Below are 24,758 nucleotides of genomic sequence, written 5' to 3' on the forward strand. Positions count from 1 at the left end.
GGGGCTTGATTCCTAATACAGATCTTGTTCTGTTTCTTTAGGTCATATAATGGCATACCTTGCTAAAGTTCATACAATCAAATGTCTGCTTTATTTTATAGTGATTCTGTATGTGTCTTATCTCTCCTAATGCAACATGAGCTTATTAAAGGCAAACACTATCTATGCCCTATCATTAATATCCATTTTATAGCTCATGTTGTATGAAACAGATCCAACTATAAAATTTACCACCATTTATCACAAATACCAGTTTTGCTTAGTGTTGCCTATATATTAAACAAGTTGGTGTTGGACTTAAGTCAGAATTAAATTAATTATACCATTGTGCTAACTTTCAGATATTTTTAAGCCTTTTAAAAGGTGAATTTTAGGCTTATGGAGAAGAAAAGGTGAAGCTTGGAACAGAAGATACCAGGCAGCCCTTTAAATCATATCTACAGCTGTCATCAAAGCAAACTTGATTTAGAATTAGTTGTGGCACATTAGGTCAGGGGAGAATATATACTCACTTTCTCTCCCTCATCCCAACCCTTTGCCTCTTATTTCTTTTCTCTAAAGTCTGAAAGATGCTAGAAAGAAATAAAATTTAACTTACTTAAGAGAATTATGGATCTTTTATTAATAAAAATTAACTTGATGATTTGAACTAACAGTTATGATAATTCTGGTATTTATAGCTTTTTTTATTCCCCTGCAGAAAACCATAGGCAAAATTGCAACATGCTTGGAATTGCGAAGTGCAGCTTTACAGGTAAGGAGTTTTTCTCTTCTGTAATACAAGGAAAATAAATTATTCTGCATTATTGTGATAAAACATTAGACATTTATGTCAAAAGCAGTATTGTCTCAGAAGTGTTTTATAACAACATCTATTAAATTCATACTTTTTTAGTTCATATTTCGTAAATTGTAAAATAAAAGATATGACTTCAATTTTTTTTGTTATTTTTGGCCTGAGTGTTGCAAAAATAAACAAAAACCAGTTTGGGACTTTTCATTTTCTACCTTGAAAGCAAGAAATAGAATCCTTTTGAATATTTGGTTCTTGCCACTTAAAAGACAGGGTGCAGTGAAATCCTTGTAGTGAAAAGATGTAATATGCTTATTTTAAATTTAGTCCACACAGTCTCAAGAAGAATTTAAACTGGAGGACCTGAAGAAGCTAGAACCAAGTAAGTTTAAGTTTATATTTTTTTGTGATACTCCTTTGGAAAATTAATCTATTGTAGATGTTAAGGCTATTTAACAAAGATTATGATTTGATTTATTTCTGTTAATATCTAGTCCTATGTGATTTTTTGGGTGCTTTTGTTACTTCTGTAACATTTGTAGTAATTATTTTTCGGATTTTACCTTCGTTGTAGAATATATGAGGTTGTACCTCATCTAAATATGTATTAGCCTTTATTTTGTCTTACTCACTTTAATAAAACCACAATTACTTTGGTAAACATTTGCAGCAGCATCTAGTGGAGAATATAAAGCTTTAGTCATTGATTCCCATTTACACTACATGTCATTGAAAACTACAGTCCAGCTGTTGGAGCTGCTCTGCAAAATATTTTTTTTGTTGTCTTCATTTTCCTTTCTCTTTAAAACTCTTTTGAAGTAAATAATTTCTTCAAATGTTTTGATGGTTAGTATGCTGCCAAATAAAGCTTTTTTGCTGGTTTAGGTGAATGTTCTTTGCAATATGGGCAAATGCACAAGAGTTGAATATAAAACTAAATGAATATAAATCAATATTCTCATTTTTCATTGAGACAAGACTGCACATCTTAACATTATTATGTTTATAGAGTCTATTTATCCATCTAAGTCAAATATCTAAGTAGGGAATCATAAAATCATAGCATTTTAGAACAGAAAGGAGTTTTAAGAGTCATATAGTTGAGTTCTCTCACTTTATAGTTGAACAAAGCTGAAACGATTTGCTCTGTTTCACTTCAGCCCTTAGTAGCCACTTCTAAGGAAAATTAATGACTGTAACTTGCAGTATGTTGGACTAGGTTGGTTGTTTTGCTGATGTATTATTCACTTTTAAAAAATCTCTTCAAAATCATGTCTGAAATTCATACTGATGGTGAAAATACATTTAATTTGCTTATAATAATCCTCAGTCACATACTACTTCTTACTCAAACATATCTCTTCATGACCCTGTAAAATTCCCTTCCATAAATTCATCCTTCAAAGTCCCTCAGATGTCCCATCTTTCTCTGTTCCCCTAGCCATATTAAACTCGGCTTCCTATCTTTTATAGTAACACTTTTTATATCCATCTTCATTGTTTGCCCTGTATTCGTTTCACTCCTCAAAGAGATTGTGAATAACCTTTGTATTTTTCCCACAGAGCCTGATTCAGTGCTTTGTATGTAATATGGGCATGGCAAATTTTGTTACATTGAATAGAATTGAATGTCTTCAGGGAAACTTCTCATAATTAAAAAATAATCTTTCAGATGGGAACAGTTACCCATTTTGCCTACCACAAAAATGAAACAAGTCAGTGGCAAAGAGAACACATGTTGATATTTGTGTGTGTGTCATTTCTAGAGTGTAAGCTTCAGGAGGGTGGCAGGTCTGTGCTCCGTGAGAGCAGGCTAGGAGTGCAGAGTTTTTACTAGTAGGGTACATCCCCACGTCTGCCATTCAGGGGTCCTCAGTGTGTAGAGTCTACTGAATGAGCCAGTGAGTCCCCAACCCATGATGTACTTTGTGTTCATTTAATACCTTCTGTGAAATTATAAACTCACCTCTCCCCTTCTCCGCATCCTCCTAAAGTATAATTAGTAGTACTAGTGGAAGGAAAACCCTATGTAAAGTTTAAGGTAAATCCTGTTTTTAAAGAACATTGGAATCCCTGTTATTCTATAGTTGGTGAAAATGGAAACCTATCCTACAGAAAATAAGAAAGGATTGTTTTTCCTTCCTACATTATCCACATAAATTAAATATTTGATACACTCTACATTTGTAAAAACAAAATAATGAAAGGTTATTATGCCAAAACAAACATTTCCTTTTCAAAACATTGATACCTAAGAAAATACTGTTTAATTCTTCTATTACAATACAAAGGGAAGATACTCCTAGTAACTGATACAGTTTTCAGCTTTTTTGTTGATGTTTTATACAAATGTAAAGGTTGATTTTTCCCCCATTTTATTATTAAAATATTACTATATGTTTTTGTTTCTGATATGACTGACACATGGTCTTTTTTGTCACCTGTTCCCCTTTCCCATTCTTAGTATCTAATACAATATTATGTTAGTGATTAATTGATATTTATGGAGTTGAATTAACCATTTACTAACAATGAGTTATCATGTACGAAGTTTAGAAAGGATGTTCTTATAATTTTTTTTTAAAAATAGTGCTTTTTAGTGAGATCTGAAATGCAAGGATTCTAGTCGGCTAAATAGTGGTAGAGAATGAGTTATATAATAATGTAGGTTTATACTTGTACTTTAAATTTTTCTATGTAATTTCGTGATTTTAATTCTGACAACAGACTCTGAAGGAAATGTTCTCATTGTAGAATTGAGGAAACTGAGATTCAGAGTGGCTATGTGAATGTTCAAGTCTTGGCATAATTCTTGGGCTAGGATTTGATTTCAAACCTTCTAACTTTCATCTTCTGCCACTTCTGCCTTGCTTATCAAACTTCTGCTATACAGTTGATTTATTCCTTGAATAAGCGTGACTAGTTTCTGCCTCAGAGCCTTTGTTGTTGCTCCAGGCTGTTCGCTAATCCCTGGAAAGCCCTTTCCCTACAGCTGCCTGCAGATGGTTCCTCTCATCCTAGGTCATGGCTCAAATGTCTTCTAATAATTTGGTTTTGAAAGGCTTACCCTGTCTACCTTAGCTAAAGTTTTCCCTCTTCTCTACTTAATCCATTTACACACTCATCCTGTTTGTGTCCTTTATAACACTAATCACAGTTACATTCTTACTTGTTGGCTTATTGCTTTTTCTGATGAGAGTCTGAGATCCATATATGAGGGCAAAGACTCTCTGTCTTGATCACTGTTCTCTTCAGCACCTAAATCAGTGACTGGAACATTATAGGCACTCAATCCATATTTGTTGAGAAGAAGAAAGAAAGAGAATGAATGAGAATCTAGACACCAGCCTCAGAGTTCTTTCTCACAGGAGGGTTTGGTATAGATTACATACATAAGAATGAATATACTGTGGATTATGTATATAAGATTATATATATAAGAAGGTATAGATTATATGTATGAAGAGTATAGATTATATATAAGATTATATACATATAAACGTATAGATTATAATATAAGAATAAGATGAAGGAATGTTGGAGTAAGTCACGGAATTGCAACATGCAGTCTCTGGATTTCCTCCTTTGGGATGCCAATATGCCACACCCATTTTAGCTCTAAACTGCAGGACTCCAAAATTAAAGATTGAGTAAATTGAGTACAAAATCATGGAAGCCTTTTAGGTCTTCCAGTTAATGTCATGAATTCAGTTTAATGTAATCACGAGTAGTTACTGGGCACCCATAAGGCCAGAAATGAAACTGAATTACATACATACCCTTCAGAGGTAGCTAGAATTGTAAGATGCCTCTCTTTAAGTTTACATGCCAGAATGTAATCATTGAAATATAGATTGGTCACAGCCAGAACACAGGAGGTGGTCCCATATTGTTTGAAGTCTTCTCTTCAGGATAAATCCCTCTTTGTGAATGTGTGTATATAAATATGGAAGTACATGCGTATATATACAATCATTTGTCACTTAATGACAGGGATGCACTCAAGGAAATACATCCTTAGGTGATTTTGTTGTGTGAGCATCATAGAGTGCACTTACAGAAACCTAGATGGTATAGCCTATATGGTATAGCCTATTGCTCCTAGGTTACAAACCTCTACAACCTGTTACTGTACTGAATACTGTAGGCAATTGTAACACAGTGGTAAGTTTTTATGTATGTAACCTATCTGAACATAGTAGAAAAAGGATAGTAAAAGTACATATAAAAGATAATAAAATGGTATGCCTTTATAGGGTACTTACTATGAATGGAGCTTGCAGGACTGAAAGTTGCTCTGGGTGAGTCAGTGAGTGAGTGGTAAGTGGATATGAAGGCCTAGGACATTATTGTACACTACCGTAGAGTTTATAAACACTGTACAATTAGGCTAAACTAAATTTATTGTAAAAATTATCCTGTCTTTAATAACAAATTAACCTTAGCTTACTGTATATGAACTTTATTAACTTTAACTTTTTAAAACTTTTGACTCTTTTGTAATATCATTTAGCTTAAAATACACTTTGTACAGCTGTACAAATATATATACGTGTGTGTGTGCGTATATATATGTGTGTATATATATATACATATTTTTTTTTTCTTGAGACAGCTTTTGAGACAGTCTGGCTCTGTTGACCAGGCTGGAGTGCAGTGGCGTGATCTCCGCTCACTGCAACCTCCATCTCCTGGGTTCAAGCAATTCTCATGACTCAGCCTCTGGAGTAGCTGGAATTACAGGCGTGTGCCACCAGGCCTGGCTAATTTTTTTGTATTTTTAGTAGAGATGGGGTTTCACTGTGTTGGCCAGGCTGGTCTCAAACTGCTGTCTGCCAGGGATCCATCTGCCTCAGCCTCCCAAAGTGCTGGGATTACAGGTGTGAACCAATGCGCCAGCCACAATAATATTTTTTCTTTATGTCCTTATTCTATAAGTGTTTTCTATTTTAATTTTTGTTTGTTTTTACTCTTTAAACTTTTTTTTAACAACTAAGAAACACACACACACACATTAGCTTAGGCCTACACGGGGTCAGGATCATCAATATCACTGTCTTCCACCTCCACATCTTGTCCCACTGGAAGGTCTTCCAGGGCAGTAACACACATGGAGCTGTCATCTCCTATAACAGTGCCTTCTTCTGATACCTCCTGAAGGACCTGCCTGAGGCTGTTTTATAATTAACTTTTTCTGGGGGGAGGCTGAGGCAGGCAATCACCTGAGGTCAGGAGTTCGAGACCAGCCTGGCCAACATGGCAAAACTCCGTCTCTATAGAAATACAAAAATTAGCCAGGTTTGTTGGCTCATGCCTGTAATCCTAGCTACTCGGGAAGCTGAGGCAGGAGAATCGCTTGAACCTGAGAGGCAGAGGTTGCAGTGAGCTGAGATCATGCCATTGCACTCTAGCCTGGGCAACGGAGTGAGACTCTGTCTCAAAAAAAAAAAAAAAATTAACTTTTTTTTAGTAAGTAGAAGAAGTACACTCTAAAATAATGACAAAAAATGTAGTAAGTACAGTAAGTTCTATGTAAACAATATACTATAAAAAGTATAGTTTATACTAGGCAGTTGGAATTTTTCAGTTCCATTATAATCTTATGGGACCACTGTCATGTATGTGGTCTGTCGCTGACTGAAACATTATTATGTGGTGCATGACTGATTATAATAATTTTTTAAGACTCAGAATGCCAGGACTCAGTATAATAAATTTTATCATAAAAGAAATATGAGAATTATAACCTTGCTGCTACAAACTACCAGTTTGATGGCATTGAGAGGAAATCTCAGGACAGAGAATAAAATGTACTCATGTATCTCTAACTGGGCATCTTTTATACAACTTTTTTTTGAAACAGAGTATCATTCTTGCAATGGTGCGATCATGGCTCACTGCAGCCTTGACCTCCCAGGCTCAGGTGATTCTCCTACCTCAGCCTCCTGAGTAGCTGGGACCACAGGCCTGTGCCACCATGCCTGGCTAATTTTTATTTTTATTTTGTAGAGATAGGAGTCTCCCTGTGTTGCCCAGGCTCAAATCTTTTAATTAAAATACTATAGGGAGGAGGCATTCTCTTTTTCTGGTACCCCATGTCTCACCTAGGAACTTGTAGATAGGATTCAGTTTTCATGAGGGCTCTGAGACTCTGGAACTTACTCTTCTTGGAGATCTGACATTACTCTGAAGATACTGGTACCTAGAGTATATCATGGATATTTTAATTTTGCTAAGACTTCAGTGGACAAACGTACTGTGTAGCTCTCAAATGGTGGTAAGGCTGGGAATTTAAATATATATATTAATATGTACAATAAAATTGATTAAAAATTAATCATTTAAGATATAATTTTTGATTTTGCTTCATGGAAGAATTCATGTTTCTTTATCTTCTTATTCTAGTCCTAAAGAATATTCTTACATATAATAAAGAATTCCCATTTGATGTTCAGCCTGTCCCATTAAGGTAAAAGAAACATTTATATTTGTTTTCTTTTTTTATTTTATACCTCTCTTTCAGATATTTCTGGGTTTTCTTAAATATCAACTTTGGTATTATTGATATCATTGACATCAACAATGATAACAGTATATCAGCATTTTATTTTATTTTAGTATTATTATTTTTTTGAGATGGAGTCTTGCTTTGTCACCCAGGCTGGCGTGCAATGGCGCTATCTCAGCTCACTGCAACCTCCACCTCCTGGGTTCAAGCAATTCTCCTGCCTCAGCCTCCCAAGTAACTGGGATTACAGGTGCACGGTGCCACGCCCAGCTAATTTTTTTGTATTTTAGTAGAGACGGGATTTCACCGTGTTGCCCAGGCTGGTCTCGAACTCCTGAGCTCAGGCAGTCTACCCGCCTCGGCCTCCAAAAGTGCTAGGATTACAAGCATGAGCCACCACACCCGGCCTATCAGCATTTTTTCATATCAGCATCTTGCCTGGGAAACGAGTGTCTGTGAGGCTTCACTAGTATATTTAGTTTTGCAGTTTGTTGTTTTTTCTGCCCTTTTTTTGTGTAGAAGAATTTTGGCACCTGGTGAAGAAGAGAATTTGGAATTTGAAGAAGATGAAGAAGAGGGTGGTGCTGGAGCAGGGTCTCCTGATTCTTTTCCTGCTAGAGTTCCCGGTAGGTATCACTTATTAAAAATAAACATTACTTAACTGCAACCAAAGTCAGGGTGTTTGAAACTTCCTTTGGTATTTGCTAGTGGGGCAGTACAACCACTCTAAAGCTCATGCCAATCTTAGGCAAATTTTATTGGCAGTAGCTATTTCATAATTATGGTGTGAAGTTATCTTACTATCTGTGTCAGGGGTCCTCAGGACCATTCCCATGTTCAGTGATTCACTAGGACGACTCACAAGGCTCACTATGTAGTTGTATTCATAGCTAGGATTCATTACAAGAGAACACAAGAACAAAATCAGCAAACAGAAAAGGCATATGTGCAAAGTCTGGAGGAAACCAGATGCAAGCTTTCAAGAATCCCCTTTCAGTAGAGTCACATAAGATGTGCTTAATTTCCCGTGCAACAAGTTGTGACAACATATGTGAAATGCACAATGTTGTCTACTAGAGAAGCTCTTTAGAGTCAGTGCCCAAAGCTTTTATTGGGGACTGATTATGTGGGTACCTTCTGCCTGGCACAGACCACAATTCCAGACTACAGAAGAAACAAGATGTTTAGCACAAACCATATTGTTTACACAGTTTAGGCACAGTGACCATTCTTATCAGGGAATGGTAGGAATCCTCCCCAAATCCAAGATCCCAGATGCCAGCCATGGGCTGACCTGGCAAGGAGGTTTTCTAAGAATAACAGTCTTAGGCCTGCTACGTTAATTCTTTTCTGTAGACTGTCATAAATACTTCTTTTGTTTTGTTTTGTTTTCTTTTGAGACAGAGTCTCGTTCTGTCACCCAAGCTGGAGTGCAGTGGCACCATCTCGGCTCACTGCAAACTCCGCCTCCCAGGTTTCAAGCAATTCTCGTATCTCAGCCTCCCAAGTAGCTGGGATTATAGGTGCATGCCACCATACCCGGCTAATTTTTGTATTGTTAGTAGAGACAGGGTTTCGCCATGTTGGCCAGGCTGGTCTTGAACTCCTGACCTCAGGTGATCCACCTGCCTCAGCCTCTCATAGTGCTGGGATTACAGGCATGAGCCATTGCACCCGTCCATAAGTACTTCTTTAATTAATCAAATTGTGGTGGTTAAAAGTGGACCCATGGGAGTGGATATTGAACAATTGCCCTTTCTTCCCCATCTTGTTTTAGGGAAGCAAAGAATATACGGAAACTTTTTTATTTCTGGAAGCTCTCCATGAGTATCTTCCCTCCCTGTAAATAACCTTGGCAAGCACCCTGGGTAAATTTCTTGCCTCTCCCAATTACTGCTTTACTCTGTTCTGTTCTTATAAAGTACAGTTTTTATTTCTAATAAACTAGTTTACTTTAGGAAGTATAGCAATCTGCTATAATATTGTGATGCATTTTAGAAGAGATTCTAGAAGCTTTCCATTAGAGTTAAATACAATCTGTGTGCTGTTCAGATAGCTTTCTTCATAATTAATATTCCAGTATTTTGAATACTCCTTGAAGAGCAGTCATTTGGAGTAGGAACAATATAGGCTTGGACCAACAGATAACTGGGCTTTTGAGTCTGGGCTCTGCCAATCACTAGTTGAGTGACTTTGCACCTGTGTCCTAAACCAATCTGAACTTCTGTTTCTTTATAAAATGGGATAATGATAGTGCCTAACTCATAAGGTTACTGTGAAGATTAACAAGATACTAAGTATAAACCATTTAGCATTGTATTTTTCATATGCTGAACATTAGTAGTGGCTGTTACGCTTATCATCATCTCTACATGGGGATAACAGTACCTACACTGCAGGGTTATTGGAAACATTGCAGGCACTATCAATGGTAGCTCTTATTGTTAATAATGTTTCTTCGGTACAAGGGCATTATTTCCAGTTTACTTTGCTTTATGAAGATAGAGCTATATTTTTCTTGCTTTTATAGGGTATTTCAAGATTGCCAAGATGGTGAGATATTTTGCTGTTTCACTGACTCAATAATTTTTATTGCCTTTTCAAACCACATACTGTAATTGGTATAGCTTCCAGTTCTATAAATTTCTATCTGATTTGGTTGTTTTCCTGCTTACTGTACTTCTGTAGCAAACAAGAAGCAGATGATGTAAATCATGAAGTGGGCAGATTAAGGTCTTTATGGGGTTCAGGTTGCTAAGTTGAAAAGGAACTTCTAGCATAAATTAAATCCATTTGCTATGTAAGATTAAGCCCAAACTGAATTTGTATTCTGATATAGCATTGTGATATTTCATTTCAGAGATACAGATGCCTTACTGAACCCTTCTAGTCCCTGAATTTTTTCCCCCTAAAAGAAAGAGTATGTATGGTTTAATTAGCTATATTTGGTTTGGGATCATATTGTTCAGGGCCTGTGTTATTGAAAAATAACTTCTAAAATTATATTCATTGAAAATGTCATTGAAATAGCAAGATGATACTTAACTTTTAATTATAGAGCAAGAAAAAGTTTCTTGTTACCCAAAGGGAACCCAAAATTTAAAATCAGTTTTACTAGGATATTTACATATATGAAATTCACTTGGCTGGGCGCAGTGGCTCATGCCTGTAATTCCAAGACTTTGGGAGGCCGAGGCAGGTGAATCACCTGAGGTCAGGAGTTTGAGACCAGCCTGGCCAACATGGTGAAACCCCATCTCTACTAAAAATACACAAATCAGCCAGGCATGGTGGTGGGCACCTGTAATCTCAGCTACTTGGGAAGCTGAGGCAGGAGAATTGCTGGAACCTGGGAGGCGGAGGTGCCGTGAGCTAAGGTTGTGCCATTGTACTCCAACCCAGGCTAACAACAGCCAGACTCTGTCTCAAAAAAAAAAAAAAGAAATTCATTCTTTTTAATATGTACCTTTAATGAGTTTTGGCCAACTCATATACTAACCACTACCACCGTTAAGATAATGAGGTGTGAGGGTATGATGTATGGTATGTAGATAGGGTATGACCAAGAATAGTTTTTTTCTGATTTAAAATTTAACATTAAAAACTTTTTAGCCAGGCTTTCATGAAAATAAAAAAAAAGATAGTCAAGCTTACTTACCTTTCTTGATATTAATCTCCTTCCTTCCTTTTCAAAATTTTTAAATTTTATAAGACAAACATATTTATGTTATATAATTGGCTTAGCCAAAATGGGAGTTAACTTTTCTAAAGATAGTCTTGGTAGATTTCATTTAAATAGAAAGTATAAGTTTATAGCCTATTATTTATAACCTAAAAATTTACCGATAGTCTTGAATAGTAAAGCTATAAAATGATAAACCAAAGCAATATAACTTTAAAAATAGCCAAGACACAACTTTACACAAGACTTTTAAAAACATTTTCTTACTAAGTAACATGATCCAAGCTCAAATAGTCCTAGCAGTTTCAGAATTATTATACATAGGTACTGGTTCTTCATCTCTTACGTAGGCTTATGTATGCATAAAACATTATTTTTGAAACTCAAAATAAAGAATGAAATTTACCTATTTAATGTCAAACCTGTATTTGTTTTCTGCTGCATAACTATTCAGTTCTGAGTTGAACTTGAAAGATAAGAAAACATGGATTTTATTTTCCACTGAAATGAAGCAGTTTCTTTTCTTGCTAACACACATGTAAGAAAGTCAAAAACTGCAGCAAATGTTCATTGCTTTCCTGTGACTATCAGGGCATTCCTTTTTTGTGGAAATCCAGAACATGTTTAGGGGCCAAGCAGTTAATATCATCTGAAGTGTATGGTTATGTTTACAAACAACTTTAATCAGGTATAGTTTTAATTCAACAGACCTACATACAATATTATTTCAATGATAATGGCCCCTAAGATTTTGTCAAACTTTTAAAATAATTTCAAAATGAACAAACTTATAATTTCAAAGCCTTTCTCTTAAAAGCTTGAGGAACCCATGTTTCTCAACTGCTTATCAATTGCTAGCTAAAATAAATTGCATATGTATTTTAATATTTTACAATGATTTCTATCTCTAAATGTAACTCAGCAATTCAAACAAATAAGTGGTATCACCATGACCTGTTATCTATGTGCAATGCAAATTGCAAAGATTTTCTATTGCCAGATTTTCAAGACACATTTCATGTGTTATCTTCCATCTACCAAATATTGTAGCCAGTTTGAGCAGTATCTTTATCTTAAATTGTGTTAAAAATTATCTCAAAATAATGCAAAGCATTATCAAGTATGTATATTTTTATTATGTTTTGGCAGCACAAAGAAATATATACTCAAAAAAAAATTTGGATGACTGAGAAAATCAGATACGTACCAGATATGCAAATTGAATTACAAGTATGATAAGTTAAAAATGGTGGAAACTAGCAATGCATATATTATCATGGGTATATATATTATCATATGTATATATTATGATATGATAATGTTGAGTTTGCATTTTAGACACCTGATTGAATTCTGTCCTAAAAGTGTGGATAAAAAATTATATACTCTTTGTTCATGACATTTAATTTTCAAAGCACCAAGGCAACATAAGGACTGACCTCTCATTGAAGTACCAGTGCCTGTGACAAGCATCTATAAAATATCATATAAAAATCAAATAAACTTAATAAGCAAATTCAAATCACAATGTTTTCAGAAGATACAATCCTTAGTAATTTTCTGAGAAGGCATTGCCTCTTTAACGTTCTGGTCTAGGTGGTGATATACTACTATTTTAGAACAAAGACCATCATGCCATTTGCCCTTCTGGACCAAAAGAAAAATTTTCCTTTGGTGGTGGTATATGATGTAAACAATAGCAATTTTTTTAAAAGCAGAAATAATAAGACAAAAAAGGAAATGGCAACCTTCCTCTTCTCTGTGTGAAGACAGGGTCTTAAAGGATTTCACTGACTTCAAGTCCCTTCCATGTAACCCCAGACTCCTCATCCATTCATAGTCTGGTTCTCCGTAATCTCCATTGTCCAGAGTGCCTTTGGCTACACACAGAGCTAGTCAATGTGAGAAGATCCTACTCCTTGCTGGGATCTCCATTTTTATCAGCTTCCTCTTGGAACAGAGAAGTTGTAAGTGAGGGGCCTCAGATGTTCCTCCGCTTTTCTCTGTACCAGCTGTAGGAGGGAGAGTGGTACTGATTGCTGGACACCTTGGTGGTCATCTGGGGATTCACATGGCCAGCATGGACAGAGGACTTGCTTGCACAGTCCACATCCCCTCCCCATGGTGGCAGTGGCTATAACACACTCTTCCGAGAGCCTGCCCTGTTGCTAGGTTAGACACTTGCACAGTTTTCAAAACATTCTTTTTTTTTTCTTTTTTTTGAGACAAAGTCTCGCTCTGTCGCCCAGGCTGGAGTGCAATAGTACAATTTCAGCTCACTGCAACCTCTGCCTCCTGGGTTCAAGCGATTCTCCTGCGTCAGCCTCCCAAGTAGCTTGGATTACAGTCATGCACTACCACACCGGCTCATTTTTGTATTTTTAGTGCAGGCAGAGTTTCACCATGTTGGCCAGGCTGATCTCAAACTCCTGACCTCAGGTAATCCACCCACCTTGGCCTCCCAAAGTGCTGGGATTACAGGTGTAAGCCACCGTGCCTGGCCAAGTTTCAAAACATTCTTGAGTGAACTGGTCTTTGTTGAATAAACTTAGCCATTTCTCTGATACCTAGAACCACTTTTCATTTTATTTGTGAGAATTTTGACAGCAGCACCTCGGTGAAGAAAGCCATGAGTTGACAGTGTCAGCGTTTTCTGTTTGACACCACAGTGTACAGCCCAGGGCAGTTCCTCAGAGGTACACGTGAGGACAGGGCGTGAAATCCAGCTTGGCCTTTGCTTGTTTGGGGACTTCACAGCAGAAACAGTTTTCTTGAGTTCACTATTCTTTATAGACCTTACAAATGCTATAGCATGTCATTTATTGGTAAAATTTTTAGACTCAATAGAGAAGCTATTTTTTTTATAGTTTATCACAAAACCTCTTCAGGATATGAAAAGTCATCTCTTGTGTCCACTTATTGCGCGGTTTGGGAATGGAGCCTTTTAAATTTCTTATACTATACCTTGTGCTAAAAACGTCTTGTAATTTCACATGCAGGCATTATGAGATCCTTGCCCACTGTGTGACTTTTCTTCCTCTGGGCATTAAGCTCTGCTACTAAGTAATTTCCTTTTTGAGCCTTTTTTAAGTGAACATTACTTTAGAAAAAAAAAGCTTTACTCTATTTTAAATGGCCATTAGGATATCAAAATAATCGGTGTCTTATCAACGGTTGTGACTTGTAGTTGCAATTTCTCGATTTTGTTGGATCCATCGCTGCATTGATAAAGTGTTTTTCACAGATGATGCAACTTGGAAATTATCCATCCAGGTACAACCATATTAATAAGTAGGTCTCATCATTAAATGGACTTTTTTGTTTTTCCCAGTGCACTAGTGCAGTGAAATGATTCAGAAGCTTGAAATTCATTGTTTTTACTTAGGGAGAATTGTCTCTATGCTTAGGCTTAGAACCTTCCTCTCCTAGCTCATACCTCTTCTTTAGAAATCGCATTGAATTGAAAAATTTCCTCCAGTTTTCTTTGCTACAAGTAGAGCATGTTTGCTTCAGCTGTTGGTGCATAAGGGAAGGTTGGGGCAGGTAAAGCTGAAGAGGCTGACGTCAGACTGCTGTGTAGAGCTCATCAGCTACCAGTGGCTTCCCCTGTCTCCTGAAAAAAAAAATACTAAATGGACCAAGTCAAGTGAACATAATCTTAACTGCTTACTGCCATATGAGGCTCAAAGACCTATAATAAAATTGCTATAGGGGCTGCATAGTCTCTTTCCATCACTGTGAACCTGCATTGCTCAGTGTACAAAGCCCATTGCAGGGGCTGCAGATGGTGTAGTATTATCCTAGTATTTTATTGTCTTTAGTGCATATTTAAAGGCAGTACATTGATAGAAATCACTCTCTTACGTGGAGCTCCTAGCGAGTTCAGGGACACCCTGGGATTCCACAGAACCCAGGTTGAGAAATCTTGATTTAGACAGTTGTAGCCATACAGAGCTTTTCATATTTAGAAGTGTGAGGCAGAAATAATGCATCCCTTCCCAAAGATGTCCACATCCTAATCCTCAGAATCTGTGCATATGTTTCTTACGTTACACGGCAACAGAGACTTTGCAGATGTGATTATGTGAAGGACCTTGAGATGGGGAGGTCATCTCGCAGCTCCTGTGTAGGCTCTATGGACAATGAAGAAATGGCCAAATGGGGTGTGGTGGTTACAAGCATGGAATCCCGTGCCAAACTGCTATATGATTGTGGGCAGATTACTTAACTTTTCTGTCTTAGTTTTCACTTCTGAAAAAATGGGACACCTTGTTATAGGGTGCTATAGCACCTGTGTTATAGGGTTGTTGGGAGGATTAAATGAGTTAGTACATGTAAAGGATTAGAACAGTGCCTGGCACACCCTGACATGTTCTGTAAAAGTTGGCTGTTTATTATTTATGGAGCTTTTCCACATGGAAGAACATTTATTATTTCTGATCCTCACTTTAGATCTAACAGCAAATGATCTAGCTGGAAACACGCAGTTTTTCATGGCTCATGTATGATTTCTTTTCTTACTTCAGTTACAGTCTTCAAGTTTTATAAATGTAGTTACTTATTCTCATATTACTCTATACAGTTGAATGTGTTCATTCTTCTTTTAGAAATCTTGCTTTTAGTACATTGCCTTGATTTTTAATTATTGTATGTTTTTATCTTTGATACACAAATATGTTAACTTTTTCATCTAACCGTGGAATGGTGTGGTATTCTAGTATTTTATCTTCTTTCATGCATATTATATAAGGCAGTACATTGATATATGTTTTCAGGCCACATGTTTATAGAGCATAATAACCTCTAGAACTGTAAAATTCATTTATCATTCAACAAAATATTTCTAAAACAAAGATCTCTTTATTACTAGTGAAAACAATACAAAAATGAACAGTTACTCATCCTGTCTTTCAGGATGCTCACCATGTAAGACAGAGCCAAAAAAAGTACATCATCATGGTTAGAGGTGGACACAGTATATTATGAGTGAACGAAAAAAGGACTGACAGAGTTTAGCAAAGGTAATCTAGCCAGAACTGAGACTCAAAGGGAGTGTAGGAGTTGACTAGGCAGGGAGAGAGCACATTAGAAACCACTGAGAAATACACCTTTCTCTATTACCTGTCGTCTTAATCACATAGCTTCAGCTGTTCCTTAGTAAAGATAAAACTACTGAACCTTCATGGTGGAGATGAAATGTTTTATGTTCTACCTTGAATTAGGGAAGAACTGAATAAATTAAGTATCTTTCCAGCTTGGAATCACTGCCTCCATATTACATTGTTAGAAATATATTTAGTAGTTAGATTAAACCTTATTATATTCTCAGGCACAAAAAAAGTTTGTTGGTAAGGAAGAAAGAAATGTCAGCCTCATTATTTCAACTAAAAGATCTAGACAATTACAGGTTATGAAACTGATTCACCTAAAGGTAGAAGAATTTTTAATGTTTACTTGGGAGAAAATAGTCTATCATAAAAAGAACTTGTCTCTTTTGTCTGTCAGAAAACACCATAATCAAAATCAAAATGACAAACGACTAATATTCTTAATATATAAAGAAAATTTTAAGTTGTGACAACAAAGACCCCAAACACATTAGAAAATTGGGCAAAAGACATGAACAGATAGTACACACACACACACACACACACACCCCAAGATATACAAATAGCTCTTAAATGTATTAGAAGATACTCAACTTCACATATGATAAAAGACATGCAGATGCCTCATATGGCAGTTCCCTGTTGCTGAGACAACAGGGAAATGGGCTCATTTATCACTGGTGGGAATAGAAAGTGGTAATAGTCCCTTTAAAGGAGAGTTCAGCAATAGCTCAGCAACAACAAAAATATACAATTTTTCTTAGTTTAGCAATCCTGTTCCTAGGAATTTACTCTGAAGATACACCTCCAATAATGTGTAAAAAAATTTTTTTAAATACTTACATATACACCAGGTTCTCTATTGAGGTGTTTTTGGTAATAGTAATATATTAGAAACAACCTAACTGCCATACGAAGATTGGCTGAATAAATAGCCAATACATGGACTATTACAGAAAATAATTAGGAAAATCTCCATGAACTATTGAGTGATTTTTTTTTCAGAATATATTGTTAAATCAGCAAGATACATATATCAAGGTAATTCACATTAGCAGATTAAGGAGAAGAATCTCATGATCTCAAGAGATGCAGAAAAATTTTTCAATTACATTCTAATTTCTTTCATGATTTTAAAAATTTCTTAGCAGACCAAGAACAGAACATTCTTAATCTGATAAAAGGTAGCTGTAATGACATTTAGCGCCTCAGTCATATTTAATGATAAAATGGAAAGCTTTCCTTTTCAGATCAGGAACAAAACAAGGGTGCCTACTGTTAATTATTTTCCTCAACAGTGCTTTAGAAGTTCTGGCCAGTGTACTAGTATAAGAAAAAGAAATAAAATATAAAAATTAGAGGGGGGAAACCTGTCCCTTTATTTGCAGATGTTATGAATATGTATTTAGAACATGAAAGAGAACCTATGGATAAGTCATTAGTATTAATAAGAGAGTAGGGTTCCTGAGTGTACAATCTGTACATAAAAATCAGTTCTTCCTGCCAGCAGAGGTATTATTAAAAAATCGATCCTCTCTCTTTAAATAAGCAATAAGTGCTCAGAAAATGAAATATTATAACGTCTATAATAGTATCAGAAAATATCAAGTATCTTATAATAAACCCAACAAAAGAAGTATAAGACTTTTGTGAAGAAAAGAAAAAAATTCTATTGAGAAAATTAAGAAGTCTTTAAAAAGTTGAGAGATATCAGTTGATGGATTGGAAGAAGCAATTTCTAAAGATGTGGTTCTTTCTAAAATTGATCTAAACTTCATTGCAATTTCAACGGATGGGTTTTTTTTGTTTGTTTTTTTGTGGTTTTTTTGCTTCAATGTTCATAAGGAAAAGAATGGGAAATTAGACTGTAAAATTATTCCATTAAATACACAATTATTAAGTTGTAAATTATTTCCTTTATCAATAGTAACTAGTGGCAAATACCTGTAGTCCCTGGTACTCGGGAGGCTGAGGTGGGAGGATCGCTTGAACCTGGGAGGTCGAGGCTGCAGTGAGTTGTGATTGTGCCACTGCACTCCAGCCTGGGTGACAGAGTGAGACACTGTGTCAAAAAAAAAGTAAAGCATTTGTTGATCAACTCTGGTATTATATTTCTCAAATGTTAGGATAATATAACAAATATTTTTAAAGTTTTTTCTTCTACCACTTCATATTGAGATGCGAAGTATATTATATAAATGAGCATATACAAAGTATATGTATGTGAGTTTATTATTAATTATGTGGTAATTTATAATTGGGCTTCCTGGAGTGACTTAAATTTCTGCCAGACTTGAATAATTTCTGCGTTAGTGGTGACTATGAGACATGGAAGTGCAGATTTCTCTTACGTATAATTAAACATTTGGAAAAATAATGCCAAGCGTTTGGGAGTTTCGGGAACCAAAATAATGCCTGGCTAGTTAGTCAGTTGCAAGCAAGGCTGTATCTTCTCTGTGTTCATTAAAATGTTTACTGTGAAATGACATGGAGCTTTTATTGCTTTTTCTCTGTCGCCAGGTACTTTATTACCAAGGTTGCCATCGGAACCAGGAATGACATTACTCACTATCAGAATTGAGAAAATTGGTTTGAAAGATGCTGGGCAGTGCATCGATCCCTATATTACAGTTAGTGTAAAGGGTAAGTGACTCTGTTTACTTTTTTTTTCTCAGGTGAATTTTATAATGTTGCTTCTCATTTGGGACAGTTTTATTTTGGTGGTGGGGCGGGGAGTCTTACGTATGTGACAACTCATTTTAGTTCATTCTATTATGAGGCAAAGTCCCTGGAAGAGATCATCACTTCTTCACAGAACACTTCTGAGAGATTTACTTATTTTCTTATTTATAACTTACATTGTTTTGCTTTTGAGTTTTTCTTTGTGTATATCTTTTTATTCTTAAAATCCCATCTGGGGTGCTGGCTACACATCTTTAACAGCAGATACATCCTTTAGGACACAGGTTAACAGAATGTCCCTCACCTTCCAAAGATGTGTAGGTTTGTTTGCAAAGCCCAGTGTTCTGTTTCCCGATTCCTCCTGCATTAGGCCTTCCTCCTGTCCAAGAGAGAGGTCTACATTGGAGAGTCCTACAAAGGTGGATGAGAATCAGGCCTTAAGTGAATCATCAGTGAGGACAGGAAGCAAGGATAGATCCATAGCATGCATGCTCTGAATGTAATCCTATGGAGCATTCAACAAGTGAAGTATTTCTTATTCTTAACTATGTTACTGTGGTTAGGAAGCATGATTATTCTTAGGATTTGGTTTTTTTCTCCTATCCAGTGTGGCAGTTCATTTATTCCTTAAAAACAACATTTTCAGTCTTTCAAAGGGAAACCACATTGGTTGAATTCTTTTATTGTTGCCAAACATTTTATACAGTACTTTATTTATAAAGTAGTTGACAGTCTTTTAAAAATAATTATCGGGCGATTGAGAATGAAGTTGTCATACTCCTATCCAGAAACAACTGCACAGCTAATCCAAGTGGTTTACTTTAATCTGTAATTTGAGGCAAGTCAGAGAAACAGGGGCTGAAATCAAATGAAGAGAACTTTTGTCAGTCATAGAAATAAATTCAGATTCAAAAGTTCATTAGTACCAATTAAAATAAAAAGGAATTCTGCCACAGAGAGGGATTATTTGGAGACCGTGATCCACAGCACTAATGCTGTGAAACTTTAACTTCTGATGTTATCAGGTATCAAATATATGGCCTACTGGAAAGTATATATACTCTACATTATAGTTTGATAGGTCATTTACAGAACTGCATAACTCATGCAGGAATGTACACTAAAACAAAAAGATGTTTAATGATAGTGTAGTAGCTGTTAAGTTACCTTTGCATACATGTTGAACTAAAACATGTTTTTGTAAATATCTTTAAGAACTGAAACAATCAATGTACTATATCGTTTTAAGTTCTCTAAGACAAATCTGTTGAATAATACATAAACACTTGAGTAGTCCTTAAATGAGTCCATGTTGAATTTGATTAAACTGGAAGATTCCTGGATCCAGGAAATTAAAACCATACACAATAACTTAGTGTTCTGTCTAGTTGGTATAAAACAGGTTGTTACAACAAATATAATGAGAATTTAGATAATATTTGTAAAAACGTATTCATTGATGGAAGGGTTTCATTGGCAATTTTCATGTGCATTTTTGGTCATTTGACTTGAATACGGCAGGGGATTCTGATAATGTTAGATTTAAAAGGTCTTTCCAAATCATACACTTGATCAAGTTTGGAAATTAGGGGTAAGGTCCCATTGAGGCATATTATTTACATTCTAAGTTTTTATTGCAGACAAAAATATAGTGGCCTATTTCCTAAGGAAAACAAAAAGTTCTTTTCACTTCTTCCCTATAAAGATGAAATTTTGTGTTCTACAAGCTTTCTTTTGTACCTGATTGAGACAGGTTTCCTCCTTCCCACCGCGAAATCTCCCATCCCCTCACTCAGCCCCCTCCACATGCCTCTGTGGTCACCTGCAACTCTTCAGGTACCTGCTCACGCCAAATGGGAATTTCTGTTAGCCCAAGAATTTCCTCTTACCTTTCTGCAAGCATCCTTATGAAATATATGCCCTGTAGTTGACAGGGTTTTTTTGTTTGTTTTTTGTTTTTTTGACACAGAGTTTCACTCTTACTGCCCAGGCTGGAGTGCAGTGGCGCGATCTTGGCTCACTGCAACCTCTGCCTCCCGGATTCAAGAGATTCTCCTGCCTCAGCCTCCCAAGTAGCTGGGATTACAGGTGTGCACCACGATGCCTGGCTAATTTTTTGTATTTTTAGTAGAGATGGGGTTTCACCATGTTGGTCAGGCTAGTCTTGAACTCCTGACCTTAAGTGATCCACCCGCCTCAGCCTCCCAAAGTTCTGGGGTTACAGGTGTGAGCCACCATGCCCTACCTAGTTTGCAGTTTTTTTTTTTTTTTTTTTGAGATGGAGTCTAGCTCTTTTGCCCAGGCTGGAGTGCAGTGGTGCGATCTCGGCTCACTGTAAGCTCCGCCTCCTGGGTTCATGCCATTCTCCTGCCTGAGCCTCCCGAGTAGCTGGGACTATAGGCGCCCGCCACCACACCCGGCTAATTTTTTTTGTATTTTTAGTAGAGACGGGGTTTCACCATGTTAGCCAGGATGTTCTTGATCTCCTGACCTTGTCATCTGCCCGCCTCGGCCTCCCAAAGTGCTAGGATTACAGGCGTGAGCCACCGCGCCTGGCCTGCAGTTTTTAAGTCTGTATATTTGAATGTTCCTAAAGAGAAACTTCTTTTCTCTTTAGATCTGAATGGCATAGACTTAACTCCTGTGCAAGATACTCCTGTGGCTTCAAGAAAAGAAGATACATATGTTCATTTTAATGTGGACATTGAGCTCCAGAAGCATGTTGAAAAATTAACTAAAGGTTTGTAATCCTAAATAATACTTGGCTTCTTATGGACAGAATTCTCATCTTATTTGTGTTTGTACATATAGTGGACCTAGCATAGTTAGTATCTGGCAGAAGTAAATGTAACATAGTGTTTATTGATTTGAATTGTGTTATCTACTTGTCTAATAGCACTGTTATATAGTAAAACAATCTTTGATAATAAAATTTTATTGTCCTTACCAACAAAACAAAGTTTTTCACACACTAAAGGGCCGGGAGAAGCAGGAGTGCGTGAAGGTTCCCTAACGATTCAGTTTTCTTCTTCAAATTAAGAACCAGGGTTTTCTCCCAGTATTTCTAGTTTGGTAGAACGATAACTTAACTTGCAGTTAATTGTTAGGAAATAGGAAAGGACAAAAGCAAATTTTTGAAATAGTGAGGCTACATTTCCAAGTACGATTCTTAGTATTAAATACTTCCCCATGCTTTTCGCCCAGTGGAAATTTCAGTGTTCTCCAAAAAGGTGACTTCAGAATCCCTTTATCACCTGAGGGTTCAATTGCAGTTTCTGAAATGTTCAAGCTCTGTAGGATATTCAAGTGCCTTTTGAAGTGATTGCCTCGGCATCTGAAATATTCGATATTTCACTTCTCAAGTCTGGTGCTGCTGCCTCCTCTGTTCCTCCACTAAAAGACCTTTCAGTGCTTCTGTTAGAACAGTGGTTCTCAGAGTATGATTCCTGGAACAGGAGCAGCAGCTGGAGCCTTCTTAGGTGGCAACCCCAGATATCCTGAATCCGAAACCATGGGGATGGGCCTAGCAGTCTGTTTTAGGAAGCCCTCTAGGTGATTCTGACATACACCAAAGCTCCAGAGTTGCTGTGTTAGAAGACTATGTATGTAGGAGGTGCTTAATAAATAACGTTGAAGAAATTTCAGTTACAAAGTATGTCTTCTGAACAAAACTATTGATTTGTTTCATTTCTTTAACTCCATTGCCTTAGGAAATGTTTGTGATGTGGAGGGGAGAAGGTGGAGTGTTTCATGGGCTAACATTTTTATTTTATTACACTGTGTTCTTTCTTAATGGCTCGACTCACCAGATAATAAAAGTAGAACTAGATTCAAAATTTGACTCTATTAATTTTTTCCAGCTTCAAACTTACTGTTTACTGTTACTGTAGTTTTAACTGATATTAGTGTTAATGACTATACTTTCATGTTTACAAACATTTTAACTTAATCTTCCCAGGATATTCCTGTTTCACATTTTGTTCTTTCTTATAAAAAGCATGATGAAAGATGCAGGAAATATATTATTTACAGGTGATACAGATTAATAATTTGTTTAACTTCTTCAAAATGATGGTAACATATTTGAACTTTAGTATTGTTTTCAAACGTGACTTTATCATTCACATTTATTCAGACCTCAAGACATGATCATGAGGAGGAGATGGGTTTCCTAGCAGAAAAGACTCTGCTGTCTTTAAAATCTTTGGTTTTCTAATGACAAAATGCCTCTGAGTGCTGTGGGAGGGAGAAGAGAAGCCACCATTTGTGGACAAGGTCACACACCTAGGGAAGAGATGTTACCAGTAACCTAACTATTGTAATCCTTTCGAGCGTGTTGGGAGTGGATGGCCAAATATGCCCATCTCTCCCTCGCCCACATCCCATTGTCTCCTGAGCAATTGGTTTTTCTTTCCTCCCTTGCCATGTGATGTGGTCCATTTGGACCCAAGTGCCAGTGCTGTGCACACATTTCTGAACATTGCTAAACTTCTAGTGACTTGTGAGTTTTGTCATCAGAGGCAGTATTAAATGTATGTTGTCTTTGCAAGCCAAGCTCCTGGACTGCTCTGGTTAAGGCAGTATTTAGAAATAGCCGGTGAAGAGTGAGACACTGACTTCCTTCACTTTCCATGCCTTCTTTAGAAATTCATTTTTCTTGGCCACATTGATGAGGCAACTTATTTCTCCATTTTTAGCTTTTTTCTGCAGGATTGGGGGAAGAGTTTATCTGTTGGACTTTGGGGACATAGGACCGTCTAAATTTCTTATTTTTTTCTTTTTTTGAGACAGAGTCTCACTTTGTCACACAGGCTGGGGCACAGTGGCATGATCATGGCTCACTGCAGCCTCAATCTCCCCGGGCTCAGGCAGTCCTTCCAACTCAGCCTCCCGAGTAGCTGGGAGTACAGGCACATGCCACCAAGCCTGGCTATTTAAAAAATTTTTTTTATAGAGGTGGGGTCTTACCACCCCCTTGTTGCCCAGGCTGGTCTCAAACTCCTGGGCTCAAGTGATCTGCCCATCTCTGCCTCCCAAAGTGCTGGGATTACAGGCATGAGCCACCGCACCCGGCCAGAACTGTCTAAATTTCTCATTATCACTTGCTCATTGGAGGAGAGTGGCAGAATAAATAGATTTGCTCTTTGAACCTTTGTCTTCTACAGCACTGTCTTGACACAAACATGCAATTCCAGGAAAAACATCACAGCAGTGCTTTGAATACTGAAAAAGGTGTTGAGGAAACAGATACCATTTTCCAGCTGAGCCAGCATGTGATTTATGTTGCTTGAATTCCAAAATACCCCCAAGATTGAATTTTTGAGTTTTTGTTTTGGGATAAGGGAAACAATTCAAGCTTAAATTTTTTTAGGAACTCTTTTAAATGCATTTTCTACCTAATGAGTCTCTATGTGTATTGAAGTATCTTCTCTGTTCTTCTGTGGCATTTCATATTTTATAGCAGCTTATGATTCTACCTGTGTACATAACTGTTATACATTCTTGAGGCAGTCTAGCTCAAGAAGCTTTGCTATAGTTTGTAGAATTGGATGATAAGGAGAAACATCACTCTACTCAGATACAGAAGAGTTTGGGGTGACAACCATAGTAAGTTACTGTCAAATCACTGAGACTGGCACAAGTTGTTTTGTCAAATTATGCCAGCTGTAGCTGGTCATATGCTTCTGGTGATCAAAGAAAATTAATTGACACACAAGAAATGTGCTATCTGTGGTTTATGTGGCTTGTTTTAATTCCTTAGGTGCAGCTATCTTCTTTGAATTCAAGCACTACAAGCCTAAAAAAAGGTTTACCAGCACCAAGTGTTTTGCTTTCATGGAGATGGATGAAATTAAACCTGGGCCAATTGTAATAGAACTGTAAGTGATGTGCATATAGAATTAGTACTAATTTGATGGTGACTAGTATATCTTTCTTCTGAATCCCCCATACCCAGTATTTAACCTTGGAAGAGTTCAGTTATCA

The 24,758-nt window shown here is 36.7% G+C and overlaps 1 protein-coding gene and 1 pseudogene across 1 annotated transcript in view; one reads left to right on the forward strand and one right to left on the reverse strand.

The window, feature by feature from the left end:
* AIDA (axin interactor, dorsalization associated) overlaps positions 1-24,758 on the forward strand; it is a 44,476-nt gene that overhangs the window by 17,847 nt on the left and 1,871 nt on the right. Inside the window, exons 3-9 of the mRNA XM_001173160.6 lie at positions 701-754; positions 1,121-1,175; positions 7,199-7,262; positions 7,821-7,927; positions 18,612-18,734; positions 21,391-21,513; positions 24,535-24,652. Coding sequence (XP_001173160.1) covers positions 701-754; positions 1,121-1,175; positions 7,199-7,262; positions 7,821-7,927; positions 18,612-18,734; positions 21,391-21,513; positions 24,535-24,652 — 644 coding nt within the window. The remainder of the gene's footprint in view (positions 1-700; positions 755-1,120; positions 1,176-7,198; positions 7,263-7,820; positions 7,928-18,611; positions 18,735-21,390; positions 21,514-24,534; positions 24,653-24,758) is intronic.
* LOC134807859 (keratinocyte-associated transmembrane protein 2-like) lies at positions 12,449-14,945 on the reverse strand (annotated as a pseudogene).

Source organism: Pan troglodytes, chromosome 1, assembly GCF_028858775.2.
Source record: "Pan troglodytes isolate AG18354 chromosome 1, NHGRI_mPanTro3-v2.0_pri, whole genome shotgun sequence".
Lineage (NCBI taxonomy): Eukaryota > Metazoa > Chordata > Mammalia > Primates > Hominidae > Pan > Pan troglodytes.